Here is a 16,496-nt window from a genome sequence, read left to right on the forward strand (position 1 = left end):
CACGGGGACCTGCTCAGTAGGCGTGCATGTGTGGGCAGAGAGAGAGAGTACTAGCAGGAGATGGAAAACACGACCCGGTAGCTTTCTGTGCTACAAACCCCTGAACCTTGTTTATTGGAACCTACGGTATTAGTCAGCTGGCAGAAGTAAAAAAAAAAAAAAAAAATATATATATATATATATATATACACAGAAATACGTAAAAGTAGAAATGTATCGAAGATTTGGATGGACAGAGAGAAACAAAATAAAAAACTCTAATGTGCTTCTAGTCCACAGTTCAGTCAAATGAATGAACATCTATCTAACAGAGACTATAAGAAAAAAGAATTTGGAAAACGGGGATTAAAATTATGATAAAAATAAATATGTTTTACCAGTGTAAGATTACTCATCCCAGATGCTTGGCATAGGTGGCTTTAATACCTTATTTTATCTTAGTCATTTTAACATGCAGAGGCCTTGGCCGGCTTACGCAGTCACAGTCATCGCTCAGCTCCATGTTGTGTCTGAGCAGGTCCCCTGCCCAAGCCCCTGCTCACCTCTGTTCTCTCTGTCTCTGTGTACTGGACTACTCCAGGCGTCTCACTGAGCTGGAACCACACAGCACTCACGCTCTGCTTTGTGGCAAGTTTGTTCAGCATCGTGTCTTCAAGATCCGTCCTGTGACTCGCACTGCGCCTCCTCTCAAGGCCGAGTTGGATTGCATTGCATTCTCGTGCTATATTCTGTGGGTCTGGTGAGTCGGCAGTGGTTATTTGGGCTGTCTCCACTTTCCAGCTGCTGAGAATTCATTGTGAGGATCAGGAATATAAATGCCTGCTCAAGTTCCCCCTTTTTCTTGGAGGGGGGATAATTACACAGAACGGTTTCTGCTTACCCAGGATTCCTGTGTTTCAGTGTCCAAGGGACCATCGCATTCTTTCGTATGGAAGTCAAGCCATTTTATGTTCCCATCCTCACTATGCTTGATGAGTATTTGACTCTGTTATGTGTAAAAGCATTCTTGTTCTAAGAGTTTTCTCATGTATTTTGAAAGTTTTTTTGTGTGTTTGTGTAATTAAAGTTTATTTGAGCACAAAATACTTTCTCTGTCTGTAAAATTGCTGTCAGCAGCAACAGCAGCAGCAGCGTGTCCTGATGGGGGCGGGGCAGCTGTGTCCAGGCTACTGAAGTCAGGCACACAGGCCCTCCCTTTGTCTTACTCTCTTACTCTGTTCATGAGGACATGCACATGGTACCCGGAGCCCTCCACTGGCGTCTCCTGCATGACAGTTTCTTGAGGAAGAGGGGACCTGAGTGGAGGTCTGGGATGGATTTAAGGGTGCCAAATGTGCCCTGCCATCAGGCTGTGCCTTAAAGAAGCCCCTGTCACTATGGATAGATCTAAGACAGGTGTCCACTGAGACTGTTTTCTGTCCTCATCTGCAAAGGGGAATGGGGCTTTGTGATACTCACAGAAAGCTCTGCACTCTGACCAAGTGAATTCTCTGATGTTGCTGAAGCATTGTAGCTCTCCAAAGCATTTTTGGGTGGTTATAGGTTAAGTGTGTAGCCAGCTCATCAGGTTTTTGTGAAGCGGGGATGGTCCATGACCTGGCCGTCACACCATACTCTCCAAGTTTTCTTTGGATAGAGCCTCAGCTGCGGCCTCAGCCTGGATTTCAGAGAGCATGTAGGAGTCTTGATAATCTTGAAGCAGCTTGACCACCTCCAGGTGGTTGAACCACACAGGATCGTCCAGGGCAATGTTGCCCCACCTGTCCTTGACAAAGGGATTCACTTTGCAAGCCCCGATCAGGAACTCAGCCACTTGAGTGTGTCCTTCAGCTGTAGCCACGTGCAGAGCTGTGCGTGAGTCATAGTCCTGCTTCTCCATGTTCATGGCTGACAAGGCAAACCTTCGCAGAGCTGACACATCTCCACTAAAGGCAGCAAATAAGAGGTTCACCACAGTCTTGTTCCAAACCTCTCCCCCTTCACGCCGCAGATCCAGCTTCCGGGCACAGTACTGCAGGTTGTCATAGTTGTGGAAGTTGAAGAGGGACACCAGCTTCTGGCAGAAGTTGATGCCCCTGTGGCTGTTCCCGAGCTTGTCCAAGGGAGGTGACAGACACATCATTCCCATGACATTGGGTACCACCAGAAGGATGGTGCCCGACACAGCTGAATTGGCTGGCAGGCCCACGTGGAAGGCAAACTGGCCCGAGAAGTTCACCAATCTCTGCTTGCAGAAAAGAGAAAAAGATGCTTGAGAAACAGTTGCAAAGCTCCAGCCAGTTAAAAGAAATTGCTCATCAAGTGAGAGAGAAAACTTCAGCGAAAACCTAAAAGGGGAGTTAACGGGCACCGTGAGAGCCAGCACAGGAGACACGCAAGTTGGGCTGGAAGCAGGGCTCGGCAGCAAGCCCAGACCCTGTGCAAAGATTCCTACTCGGCAGCAGATGGCACAGGCCTGGCAGTGACGGTACCCACCTTTGCAGAGAGTCGAGTTCATCAGAAACCTTCTGGAGAGCTTTTCCTTGGGAGACAGAAAAAGGAGGAGGGGCACAGGATGTATGCTGGTAAGAGAGAGGTCTTCCTCTCGACCCAGCAAGAGCCGAAGAAAGAAACGTGTGGAGAATCATTGTCAGACTCTTCCAAGGCACGGAGTGTCTGGGGTGCCCAGGGCCCCGGGGAAGAAAGACATCTAGCAGTAACGACATGAGAGGACAGGCTGCCAGGCTTGCCGACCGGAAGCAGACATTTTCAGATCCCTCTATAGGGATCGGGACGGGGACATCCTGTGTGTCCCCTAACAACATGGGAAAAGCAGGAACAAGCATCCCCCGGGTGTGTTTCTCTTGCACAGGACAACTCTCTGTCAACGCGGAGTTCGACCCTTTGGTGGGCTCTATTCCTTGCCGAGCATTGTGGGCGAGGGCAGGGAGACTCATTCAACACCAGTGAGACCTGGCTGGGCTGCGTGTGCTCAGCACAGCCGATTCAGACTCCAGAGCCTACGTGTCTTCCATTATCCTGTGCCAACTTCCAGGAGTTGCAAAAGCAAGTTTCTCCCAGATTTGAAAGTGGTTCTGAGATATCCACAGCCCGGAGTCCTCCTCTGATTATCTCCTTCTCTGGGGGGCAGTGGGGGAACACTGGAGAGCTGGCAGCCGAACACATCCATCTAGTCCCATTGTGCATAACAGAACACACGTTCCTAATGTGATAAGCTCCATTTTCATTTTATAGATTTTAAAGATATTTTTCTATCAATACTGTTCACAATTTAATTACAATAATTAACATAGTTTTCCAATATTATTTTTGCATTTGATTATATGCTTAAAAATGTTGCAGCTGTGTTTACCTATATGCCTTTTGTCTTAGGCATCATTTAAAATGAGAAGTAAATATCATTTTTATATATAGCTTTCCACATGCTTTGTGAACTATTTTCATAATACCCCAATTTAGCCACAAACATCCTCTGGTGTGCTTGGATCTCTCCAATTAGGGTAAGAGTGGGACAGGAATCAGGGGACAACATGCATTCCCTGGCCCCAGCAAGCGACATTTCAAAGTGCTAGAAAAATAAATCTATTTTTCTTTATAAAAACAATGTAGATAATTTGTAGTCATATTTGGCTGCCCGTGGCTTTGCAGGCAAAATGGAACAAAACAAAATCCTTTTTGGCCACTCCAGCTCAGAGGAGGGAAAAGGAAACGCAGTGCTGACCAGAAGCCAATTTCTTCTTGACTGTTCAAAAAAGAAAGAAAGAACACAAACAAAAAGCCTTTGAGAGACTGCGCGGCACAATTAAGCCACAGAACAGAGCAGCGAGCTGCTTCCAAATCGAGAGCCTCATTGGGGCTGGACACATGGACACATTGAGGGCTGAGAGAGATGGCAGGTGGGAAGCCAGGAGCCCATTTGTCCACCCAAGTTACTTTTCACTCTGGATTTGGGGTGTCACTTCCTGAGATCCTGGAAGGGACCTGGGATCTTGAGTGCAGGTAACCAATCCCAACACTGGCCGGAACTGCTGCCCAGCATTGAAGATGCTGGGAAGGGCGTGCCAGACTACTGCCATTCAGTATACAGAAATCGGACATATCCTCCTGTGATGCGCCTTGAGAAGACAGACATCCGCTAGGAGGTCTGGGAACTATTTTTAACGTAGTTTAGTAACTTGTAACATGCAATGTGGCCACCACGACCAAGGCGCAGCAGTTTGAGACGGAACAGGGATGCTGGAGGTGTCGGAGATCGTTGGGCTGGGCTGCGAGGCACGCACAGGCTGAGGGGGTGGGAGGACGGGAGCAGGCGCATGCAGTGCTGTGCTCGGGAGCAGCTGCGGTTCTGTGGAGTGCTCCAGAGTGCTTCTCAGACAAGCTGCTTCTCTCAAGGCCGTTCCACCCAGGGGTGAGCACGTGGCACCGTCAACGTCCTGCGTGGAGTGTGGTGTTGCCGTCACCTTAGACCAGGGTGTGAGGGTTGCATCCTCAGCTCGGCTTCCTGCTGGTGAGCACTCTGGAAGGCAGCAGCTGATGGTTCGAGTAGCTGGGTTCCTGGCACCTGTGCGCGTTCCTGGCTCCTGGGGTTGACCTGGTCCAGCCCTGTGTGTTGGGGGCCCCTGCGGGATGAATCAGGTGACTGAATATCACTATCGGTGGTGGCTTTCTTTCAAATAGAATTGGGATGAATGGATTTAAAAGATAATTAATTCCTGATAGTCAATAATGCCGAAGCAAGTTGTTAACCCTTTCCAACCATATGTGAGTCACATTACCCAATGCTTGAGGAGCTGAAACTGAGGAACTGAGACTCTGGCTCTCACAGACCCTGCACGTGTCTGGCTGCAGGCACACCTTCTGGCTGATCAAGAATATCTCTTTCTCATTTTCACTTCCTCACTTAAAATCACTTAGATTTATTCTTTCTGTGTTGTAAAATATATTTGGTTGCACGATTTTTGATGGGATGTAATTCTCTTTCGTGTGTGCCACAGCATCAGCCGTAAGAGATGGATTCACTCGAGAACGAAGCCCCTGTTGCATCAGCGTGAGAGAGAGTTTGCAATAGGACAAGTCCGACGGAGCTCGCAGCTTTGGAAGAGCGGCGCAGCATGCACGCTTGAGGAGCTGATCCAACAACCGACTCAGTGTGCGCTTTGTATCCACGTGGTGTTTTCAATACCACAGTCTCATAAAATAAATTCCAGAATCAATGTTGCATAAAATTTAAATCTCATCTTTGTATCCAATAACTCAAACACGTGTTCTTCCTTTTTATTTGGAAGGGATTGTGCCCCGCTCATGGCCTGCAGCTTCTGTTTTTCATTTAGACTGTTTCTGAGACATTCTTCCACGTCAGTAAGTATGTCACTCATTTATTCCTTGAATCCATTTGTGGGATTAATAGGATTGTGAGTGTGTTGTCATGTGTTTCCTTACTTCTTTTTATGAGCATTGTATTTGAATAATGATACAAATAATAATAAAAATATATTTGTGCATATGGGTAAATTCTTTTTCCTTGAAGTATGGAACCGTCGAGTTAAAGTCTTTGTTAAGTCTGATACAATTAAAATGACTCTGAATGTCCTGCCTGTTTATAACACCCAGGGCTTCAAGTCAGGGTTAGATGTTTCACCTTCTAACTTTGCACATTATTATTTTTTTCAAAACCTCAAGAATGAAAAATAACTACTTGTCATTTTTTCTTTTCCCAATTATAAGAAATATAAAGCTTTTTCAATATGTGTACTGTCTACTTAGATTCCACCAGCTGAAATTTTCACATTATGGTACATTTTGAAAATCTGTTTGTATGTATCTTTGCAGTTTTCTTTCTTTAAATTGAAAGAAGTTTTGATCAAAATAGTTTTTAAAATTTTTTGACTTTTTAGCCTCCTGCCATAATCATTTTCTCTATAAGTATTATATAATATACATATGCACTATTGATTTTTTGAAATGGAGATTTGAAAATCACATAACATAGGATTCATGACAAGCATCCCTAAGAGGGGAAAAAAGCCTGTGTTACTTGTGGAAGGTAGAATGTAATGAAGGCAACAGTTACAAACATGTATGCATCAAATATCGCACCCACATCTGTGGCTTCTAGCTTCCACATGTGGGGGAAGACACATGGCACTTGTCCTTCTGTGTCTGGCTTATTTCACGTGGCACAATATCTCCAGTTCCATAATTCTGTGGCAAATGTGAGGGCCATTCTTTTATGGCTGGATAATATTCCACTATGTACATATATCTACCATGTTTTCTTACGCATCCATCAGTTGATGGGCATCTAGGCAGAGCTCCTATGGAGCTATTGTGAGTTGGGCTGCCATAGAAGTGAAAATGCAAGTGTCTCTTTCATATGCTGACTGTTCCCTGTGGACTTGGTCCCAGGAGTGGGATAGCTAGGTCAGACAGCAGAAATCTCCGTGTTGCTTTGAAGAATCCCAATTTGGGTTTTGTAATGGCTTTGCCAGTTTGAGTCTCACAAGCAGTGACATAGGGTAGCTTTTCTCTGCACCCTCACCAGGTTCTGTGCTTTTGGCTGATAACCATTCTAACTGGGGGAGAGGACACCTCTCTGGTTTTCACTGGCGTCTCCTTGATGGTTAGTGTTCCTGAGCAGTTCATATCCCTGTGCCTGGTGCCTTCTGCATTTCTTCTTTTGATGAGGATGCCCACTTAGATCCTTCGCGCATTTCTCAGCTTGGTGGGTGGTTTATGGGGAATTTCTTGAGTTCCTTATAGATTCTGGATATTAATCCTTTGTCAACTGCACAGTTTGCAAATATTTTCTCACATTCTGTCAGTTTTCTCTTCACTGTGCTAATTGTTTCCTTCACTCTGCCGAAGCTTCCTAGTTTGATAGAATCCCATTTGTCTATTTTTGCTTTTGTTGCCTGTGCTTTTGGGGTCTTATCCAAATATCACTGCCTGTGCCAATGTCTTGGAGTGTTTCCTCTAACAATATTCATATACTTTATTCATTATCTTAGAAATGTACTTAGTGTTACATTGTCCCTACTTGGTACACATATCATTGTGTGTGTGTGTGTGTTTACAGATATATGCAAAAATTGTGTTAAAGAAAAATTATTTTAAAATTTTTATTATGTTTTTCTTAATTTGAAGATTCTGCATTTTCGCATTGTCATGCTTGCCACTCTTTTACTTTAGTATCTGTATTTTGAAACCAGTGTGAAATCCTTTACAAAAGCCATTCTTTTCATAAGTCATCTTATATATATATATATTTTAAAATATATTATTTGTATAATTCCATTCAGTCTTTACTTTCATTGTTTTTTTTTTTTTTTTTAAGATTTATTTATTTTAGGGCCAATTGCCATGGCCTAGTGGCTAAAGTCCTCACCTTGAATGTACCAGGATCCCATACTGACGCCGGTTCTAGTCCTGGCAGCCCCACTTCCTATCCAGCTCCCTGCTTGTGGCCTGGGAAAGCAGTCGAGGACGGCTCAAAGCCTTGGGACCCTGCACCTGCGTGGAAGACCCAGAAGAGCTCCTGGCTGCTGGCTTTGGATTGGCTCAGCTCCAGCCTTTGTGGTCACTTGGGGAGTGAATCATCTTTTAAATAAAAGATTTATTTATTTTTATTGGAAAGTCAGAAATACAGAGAAGAGGAGAGACAGAGAGGAAGGTCTTCAGTCCAATGGTTCACTCCCCAAGCAGCCACAACAGCTGGAGCTGAGCCAATCCAAAACCAGGAGTCAGGAACCTCCACCAGGTCTCCCACATGTGTGCAGGGTCCCAAAGCTTTGTGCTGTCCTTGACTGCCTTCCCAGGCCACAGGCAGGGAGCTGGATGGGAAGCAGGGCTGCCAGGATTAGAAACGGTGCCCATATGGGATCCTAGCGTGTTCAAGGCAAGGACTTTAGCTGCTATGCTATTGCGTTGGGCCCTAGTCTTTACATTCTATACAATGTGAAAGAAGGATGGCTTCCTTTTTTCTCTCTAGCTATAAGGACAATTATTCAGCACTTTATACAGATTGTCGTTTCCCACTGATTGAAGATATACTGGCAGGCTTTGCCCAGGATTGATCATGCCACCTCATGGCCATGTCTTTGCCAGTGACTCCTGGGCAGTCCTGTCCATGTTTTGCAGGTGCCAGGGCTCTGCTAGGGAACGCCAGTGGTGAAAGTGCTATCATCTTGGAACTGCACGGAAGGCGACCTGTCTGCTTCCTGGGTCAGGTGTCACCAGATCAGGTGGCACAGGCACACTAAGGCACAGTAGGCATCGTGGTTTTCCTCGTGCCTGCTGCTCATGTTGCCTTGGCCAAGAATGGTGGGAGAGCCTGCTCCGTGGCAGTGCTACCTAAAGGACGTGAAGGATACACATGCAAGAGTTCCCAGACATGATCAATTCTTTCTCAAACTGTAGAGTGAGAACATGGAGGGCAAGTTCAGGGAGTGAGGCTGTTCTGGTCCTGATGCTTAAACAGAGGCAGGAAGGGCAGGGTTGGAGGAAGGTACCCACAACATTCATGGCAGTGAGGCTGTCAACATTATCCCAGGTCCCAGAGCCAGCAGGGCTGTCCAAACCTGTGCTCCTTTCCCACACAGTGTCCTCCTTAGGTCCTGGTCATTTGCTTGTTTCCCACGCAGTGTCCTCTTTGGGTCCTGGTCATTTGCTGCCAGTCCGGAGACCACACTGTGAGAAGTACCTGGCTGTGCTTTTCTCTAAAAGTCCCACCTGTTGTTGAAAACCTGTGGAACAAAGCTGGCTGCTTGCTGTGAGTCTTGTCTCTGCCTTTGGAGTGAGTTGTGCCGTGTTTCATCTCTTGCGTGGTGTAGGTTGTGATTGACTCGTACATTTCGTTTGTCAGGTTAAGAAAACCCCTTCTGTTTCCAGCTAATGCTGTATCCCAGGAAGAGATGCTAATTTTTATCAGAGTATTTTCCCATGAACTCTTCTGATGTTCATCTGCTTCCTTTTTCTGATTATTCAGATTACTTGATACTGAACCTTCTTTGAAGACCTGGTTTTTCCCAAGATAGTTTGTACTTTTTAAAATATACTACCCAAATTCCTTTGTCAGTCTTTTTGGGGAGGTGTAGGTGGGTGAGAGGTTGCTACATTGGGGGAGGTGGAGGTGGGTGGGAGGTTGCTACATTGGGGGAGGTGGAGGTGGGTGAGAGGTTGCTACATTGGGGGAGGTGGAGGTGGGTGGGAGGTTGCTACACTGGGGGAGGTGGAGGTGGGTGGGAAGTTGTGTTCACTTTTGTAAGTGACAATGACCTAGTGCTTGGTTTTCCTTGCTCTTTTCTTTATTTTTTTCCTGATTTCTTCCTTGCTATGCTTTTCATCTCTTAGTTTCAGAAATTATTTTAGCATCATAGATTGAACTGGGAATTAGTTTTTGATTGCCTATGTCACAGCATAAAAGTGATTGGTTCTTTGAATACTTGACAGAATTTACCTTGTAAGCTTTTTGTCCCTTCGGAGAAAACATAACTGTGTGCTGAATATTTGCATCCCACAAAATGTGCAGAATGAAACACTAGCCCCCACAAATTACTTGTAGAAGGTAGCACTTTGAGGTGACGATGAGGTCATGAGGCTGGAGACCTCAGGAAGGCATTACTGCCCCATCGGAGACACCCGAGGGAATGCGTGCAGCACTTCTACCCAGGCAGGTGTGGGGAAGAACCATTGAAAGTGAAGGAGTCTGCAAGCAGGTCCTTAGCAGACGCTTCACCCACAAGCCTCCAACATGGTGAGAAGTAAGCCTTTGTCCTCTCTCATGCATGGTTTGTAGAATTGTGCTAGAGAAGTTAGTGAGCAGCTTGTCACTTATGATCCCAAGATCTACTCCAGGTTTAGTTTGTGTTTTTGCTCTCCAGCCTTTGATGCTGTCGTTTTCCCAGGAGATCTGTGTACTCTTCTTGGAGAACAGCACGTGGTAGCCAAGTCTGGGTATGGGGTGTGATCCTTGCTACTGGAGTGTCACAACTTCTGCCTCCTCTGAGGGCACAGTTTAGAAGGGTGCATGAGAGAGAGAGAGGGAGAGAGAGAGAGAGAGAGAGAGAGAGAGAGAGAGAGAGAGAGGGAGAGAGACAGAGAGAGAACGAGAGAGAGACAGAGAGAGGAGAGAGACCGAGAGAGGAGAGACAGAGAGAGAATGATCCTGCATAAAAAATGTGTGTATAGAATGTTCTATACATTTTATTGCTCACATTGTACAATCTGAGTCCATGTTTCAAGGATTTTGATTTGCAGTAAAAATTTGCAAAATCTGTTTCAAAATATAGCATGCATGGAATGAATCAGAGCTGAGATGCAATTCTGAATCAAGAAAAAGGAGGATATTAGTTTACTAGGCTTGAATTTTCACTCTTTGAGTCTAATCAAAACTGGTCCTTTTTTGTAAGACATCTTATGGACACAGCAGCTCTTAAGACCAGTGGTTCTACATGTTTTTCATACATAATCAGCCTTGTGTTTGCGGAGGATACACTGGGTTATGCTTAGCAGTCACACTGAAGGGAGAATGTATCACATCCACAATGAAAATCCAGTAGACATTTTCAACATGAAATCATCAGTTCTCTCCGCAAGTTTCCTCCAATGTATCTGTGCCTAATGAGCCCATCTTAGGCCATAGCCCCCTCCTTGTTCTGTGTAGTCCCCGTGAGAAGTTCACAGAATAGGTTGAAGGATGGGGGATTTTTGTTTCATCCTTCATTCATTTTCAGCATACACAGGGAAGTGCTTTTGAGTTGTTGCTCTCACTAACCCTCTCAGTTGGCCACCAACTTGTGTTGTCCCTTTCCACATTGTACTTGGATTGGTCTGCGTGACCACATATATGGTAGGGTAGGGAGCAGGTCAGCTATGAGTTCTGGGCTTCCCTCTCCAGCTCTTTCTCCTGGATTTCGGGCTCTGAAGATGGTCGCTGTCAGCTGACTCCCCTGGGAAGAAACCCTCATGGAGCACTGAGATTCTTCTCCCATCACGGAGCGGGGGGCTCTGTTCTCCAGCCTGCAGCCTCAGGAGCATGCCAGGTTGGGAAAGGCCACCAGTCCTTTCGAGGATTTGTTGTTGCGGATGTGGTCAGTAGCTTGAAATGCAACATCGTGGGAGACTTTGAGCTCCAACCAGCCAGCTGGTGCTCCCCAAAAGGGGTGCTCCCCACAAGGGGTCTGACATGATAAGTGGCTGCAGTTTTAAACAATAATGTTTTAGAGTAACTTTCTGTGCAGCTGTAATTTAGTCACCAGTGCAGCCTCATCTGCATGAGCAGTGATACCTGGTTCTGATTCCACCTTGCTTCTCACTCTTATGTAATTCACTCCATTCCTGTTGCTGCCACAGTTGCATGTAGCGCAGGCACTCAGGATCCATCCTATTTGTGTGTAGACAGTTGGTACTTCACTAGACATTAGCTGAACACCGCAAAGAGGAGTACGAAGCAAACTGCTCGTCAGCACACCTGCCTGGCTCCTGCTTGGGCTCCCTTGTGTCCTGTCAGGGAGAAAGCATATATGATAACTGGCTTCTGCTAATATCCAAGATTAGAGAACTCACGGATTCCTCCAAAGGTTTGGTAACTTTGGAAAATCAGTGCTTTGCTTCCAGAGGAAAACACCGAAGACACGAGAGAGGAAACCACTCATTTTACTAAAGGCAAGCACTGATGTCCACAGTGAGGGAACAAGTCACCGACCTTCTTCGCCCATTCAGTGTGAACTCAGATGAGGATTCAGCTTTCATCACAGCACCCGGACAAAAATTCAGTAAGGTCATCACAAACCTGACTTCAACCAGCCTGTGTGGGCATCTGACTACATCTGGTGTGGTCATGAAGTGACTGCCTTCTCACAGAACCCATTGAGGCTACCCACAGGTTACACAGAGCCCAGAGTGGCTAGGACTATCACACTGTTCCACATGTGCAGGAGACATGTCGGGGAAAGGCCCGTGCTAGAGCTACAGCTTTGCGATTGCTGCACCTGCGCTGTGGACACAGGCAGTCTGACTTCAAAGTTTGCTTCTCTACTTACATTGTTGCTTTTGGGAAATGTTCCTTTTGCTTCCCTACAGGAACACACAGTGCCAATTTACATACCATATTTTCAAATAGAAATTAACTGTCAAGATCTAAACCCAAACTAACTTTTCATATTTCATATCAGTATATTATTTGAGGTTGGAAGCTGCAAGATTTTCCTCAAGTTTTACTTCTAGTTTGAACAAGACAGTCAAATATCACTTTATTGTGGGGGCAAATAGCAAATGGTATAGAAATATTCTGCTAAACTTGTTTAAAGTTAAAATAGTTTGTTATAGCTGCTTTCAACTTCTTTCTTTTTAATAAAGGCAATGACTTTTGCATTTTGGCTCTCTGGTATCCTGAAGTACAGAAAGCGCTGTGAAGTCAGAATAAAGGGAGTTTAGGGCCCGGCGGCGTGGCCTAGCGGCTAAAGTCCTCGCCTTGAATGCTCTGGGATCCCATATGGGCGCCGGTTCTAATCCCGGCAACTCCACTTCCCGTCCAGCTCCCTGCTTGTGGCCTGGGAAAGCAGTTGAGGACGGCCCAAAGCTTTGGGACCCTGCACCCACGTGGGAGACCCAGCAGAGGTTCCTGGTTCCTGGCTTCGGATCGGCACACACCGGCCATTGAGGCCGTTTGGGGAGTGAATCATCGGATGAAAGATCTTCCTCTCTGTCTCTCCTTCTCTCTGTATATCTGACTTTGTAATAAAATAAGTAAATCTTAAAAAAAAATAAAGGGAGTGTAGAAATCACTTCTAGGGCTTCTTCTTAAGCCAAGTTCTGTGTGAGACTCCATTATCAAACATTCATTTCCACATGTATCTCCAACCTTACCCATCTGAATGCATTTTTGAAAGCTGGTGATGACTATGACATGGTGCCAACACCCTTCAAAACAGCCGCAGCAACAGAAGCCAACCAGCTTTTGCTTTGGATTTGAGTCCAGGGGTCTCCAAAGCTGGTCTGCAGATCTCACCTGCCATCTGGCCACATGACCGTTTTTCCTGTTACCCTAGCTGCTTCATGTCTCCTTTGGTGTGAGTTGGCAATGACTTTCCCATATTAGTCACTGAGCCTCCTGGTATGAAGAATGGACGTTTTGGAGAGAGTGGTGACCCTGGCTCCCTGTGGAACACACACAGAGGACTAAGCCATGCCTCCACAGGAGACTGGTGCCAATCTCTGCTGCTGACCCTCTAGGCAGGGAGCTTAGGGACTCAAGACACTAATGTCTTGAGTTGGTCTTTGAGGTCAGATTTATGGAGAGGAGAGACACCTATCCACTGATTCACTCCCCGAGCGGCCACAACAGTCAGAGTTGAGCCTGTCCGAAGCCAGCAGCCAGGAGCCTCTTCTGAGTGTCCCACATGAGTGCAAGGTCCCAAGGTTTTGAGTCAACCTCCACTGCTTTCCCAGGTCACAAGCAGGGAGCAGGATGGTAGAGAAACTGGTGCCCTTGTAGGATCCAGGCACTTTTAATGGAAGGACTAAGCCAATTGAACCATTGCACCAGGCCCACAGTCCTTGTTAAAAAAAATGTTCATTTGGTGCTGGTACAGAAAACTACTACTCCCTCCTTATGGACTACAATTATATTTTATATTTGGCACTAAAATATTTGAATTACAACTGCCATAAACTTTTGTTTTACTCTCAGATGTCAAATTGAAATGCCAATGAAAACAGCAGCAATTTAATATCTCAGGCTGAAACAACTACACATGCCTATTTCAACTAAAAAACAGGTCAATACCCATCCCCCACAATGCTCAGAAGCCTCCAGAATGAAATGTGAAAACTCAAGCAATGTGTGCACCAAGGAAGGAAGCCGCTGAGGGGCATGGAGGTGAGGAAACTGGCCCAATCAGGCAAGGGTGCTCAGTGGGCGGCATGGGGAGCTTCCAGTTTCCCAGGGGGCACAGAGTCAAGGAAACACAGTAGGTTAGGGGACCCCCAAGTTGAGGGCAGGATGCAATGCCAGCCTCACTTGAGGGCAGAGGAAGCCAGGGATGTTGGCAGGAGTATCCCATCGCTCTTGCTGCTGTCTGAGGGACAACGGTGGAGCGTGCCTGGCTGAGGTCAATGCCCACGGTGTAGCGCATGACAGCAGCAGTTAGAGTACCACAGCTGGCACGAGAAGACCTCCAAGGGTGTTTGAAGGAGGATGGTGAAGGTCATAAGGTAGCACAGCACCTCTTCACCTAGAGCCATATTGGATGAGATGCAGAGGGAGACATTCTCAGGGGGTGCTGGGAGGCATGCCATGTCCCGCAATCCCTGCTGTTGTTGGGCTCTGCCCACTTCTCCCAAGCATTTTACAGGGCTGAGCAGCGTGGGTATCTCCTCTGTTCTGGCTGTGAGGCTGTGTTGTGACAGACAAGTGACATCAACCAGCTTCCTGGGCACAGGGCTGGGCTGGGTGCAAGAAGAGTTTACAGGAAACAGAGACTTTGTAACATTAGTATCTATAACCATGCATTTCTTATATACACATGATTGTGACTTACACAGATATGCTGATTGTGAAACTAAGTGTTAGAAAAGAATAAAGGTAATGAGTGCTAGAAGGAAGAAAGGTGAAGGTATTTGCAGCTCCTTGCTGCTGACCTCCTCGAGGCCTGCCCCGAGTGAGATGGGCCCTGCTCTCCTGACGCCCCGTTTGCTCCCACTCCTGTCACGACCTACTGGGCGTCTGGGACGAGGTTCTGGGCCCTTCCAGCTCGGACACTGCAGAACCCTCGGGAGGGCCCAGAGGCTCTTCTGCACCCAGGCCCCTGCTCTGGCCTTCGGTGTCATGGCTTGGGGACTAAGAGAGGGGTGTCACATTCTGGAATAGGGTGGGAAGTCCATTTCCTAAAATACTAAGAACATGCCGTGGCCACTGTGTCTTGTCCGCAGCCTGGTGGAGCAGCAGGCTCTGACCAGCATGGTCAATGTCAGACCAGCCTGCCTGGGTGCACTGAGCTGCTCCTGGCAGCTGTCCCGGCATTGTGTCCCTGCAGCCTCTGACCCTCCCACAGAAGCATGCAGAAGCCATGTCCATGTGCAGCCTGAAATTCCTGTTGTAGCTGCCTGCTCAGGCTCAGTACCGTTTTGTTGCTGGGCCCTGAGAGCCACCTCCCACTCACTGGAAATACGTCCTTTTTCTGTCTCCCTCACTGCAGGGCGATGCCTTCTTGCTCGTAAGATTACTGACATCCGCAGGGGATCACATTATGTTCTTGTGCGTCCTCTCCTGTTCCCTTCCTTCCTCCTCCCCACCCCAACCCTGTATTTCGTTCTCACCCTTTACCTGGCTTTGTATTTTTGTGATGAAAGGTAATCTGTACTTCACCTGACTTTCCAGGTGTTGGACCTTTTGATTTTGTCAGGAGTGGTTTGATCACTGCAAATATTCCACTTTTTGTGGTGAAGTTTCTCAATCCTTTCCTTATGGTTTCTGATTCTGTTAAAAACTTAAAATTGGACTTGCCTACTATTTTTGATGGGAGTTTTGTGTCACAACATTTGCATCTTTAAAATCGGGACATTCCCACCTGAATGCAGCAGAGTGGTGCTGCACGGCCTGCGCTTGGCCCTTGATGCCACACGTCAACTCCTTGTCCAGCTGTGCCTCCTGCAGGTGCATGCTGGGGAATCAAGCATGCTGGGCAGCCTCACCCACCAGGGAGCCCTGGGACATTCCCTTTGCTTTCCATTGTTCTCCATTTTTGTTCTTGTTTCTACATTGAGTAGATACTCAAGAAACTGAATCCAAACTGGGATGGGAAGAGCCATTTCATGGGCAATGTGATGTCACAGACACAGCCTGAATTTTGCAGAGAAGTCTCTAGCCCCAACACTATCACTTGTTACAAGTGTGACTCTGGACAAGTGATGCAATCTGTTCAAACTCCAGCTTCCTCATCTACTAAATGTGTTACTAGTGCTCTTCCCAGAGCAGGTGAAGGAATTGGAGCAGGCAGAGAGGAAGAGGGCTGGCCGTAGGGGCTGTCTCCCTGTAGGCAATCGATGTGGCAGGTGTTCAATGGGTTGTGTCAGCTGACACTTAATGGCCAGAGCTCAATCACTCAGGAAGCACCTGATGGCTGGGGACTGTGACAGTCAGTTCTGATGTGCTGGAGTGTGTTGCACAGTGGGCCTCTGGTGGGTTGGTCCCCTCACACGACAGACCTGTGGTCAGGGTCCGTCACATAATGCCTGATGGTTTGTTACCCAGTAGGCCCCTGATGGCTTGCTCACCTCACACAACAGACCTGTGGTCAGGGTCTGTCACACCCTGCCTGACAGCTGGGGTCCTCCTGTCTCCATCATCTGCCCTGTAGCTCTTACGCACACTTACTGTCTCATGCGTGGCTGCATTTCTTTTGTGCTGCTCTCACAAAAGCACTGGAATTTTGTGAATTTCACGCTAGGCAGCAAGAGAGTTCTTTGGTAAAAATATTTATTTGCAAACTGACTCGCTT

At 46.8% G+C, this 16,496-nt stretch overlaps 1 protein-coding gene across 1 annotated transcript; it reads right to left on the reverse strand.

The window, feature by feature from the left end:
- Window positions 1-1,564: 1,564 nt before the first annotated feature.
- On the reverse strand, window positions 1,565-15,658 carry LOC101531332 (glutaminase liver isoform, mitochondrial-like). Its single transcript, XM_058667376.1, has 2 exons — window positions 15,567-15,658; window positions 1,565-2,327 (listed from the first exon to the last, which is right to left on the reverse strand). The coding sequence occupies exons 1-2, from the start codon at window positions 15,656-15,658 to the stop codon at window positions 1,604-1,606; spliced, it is 816 nt and encodes a 271-aa protein (XP_058523359.1). The 3' UTR covers window positions 1,565-1,603.
- Between the last annotated feature and the right edge of the window lie 838 nt (window positions 15,659-16,496).

The sequence above is a fragment of the Ochotona princeps genome, chromosome 8 (assembly GCF_030435755.1).
Source record: "Ochotona princeps isolate mOchPri1 chromosome 8, mOchPri1.hap1, whole genome shotgun sequence".
Lineage (NCBI taxonomy): Eukaryota > Metazoa > Chordata > Mammalia > Lagomorpha > Ochotonidae > Ochotona > Ochotona princeps.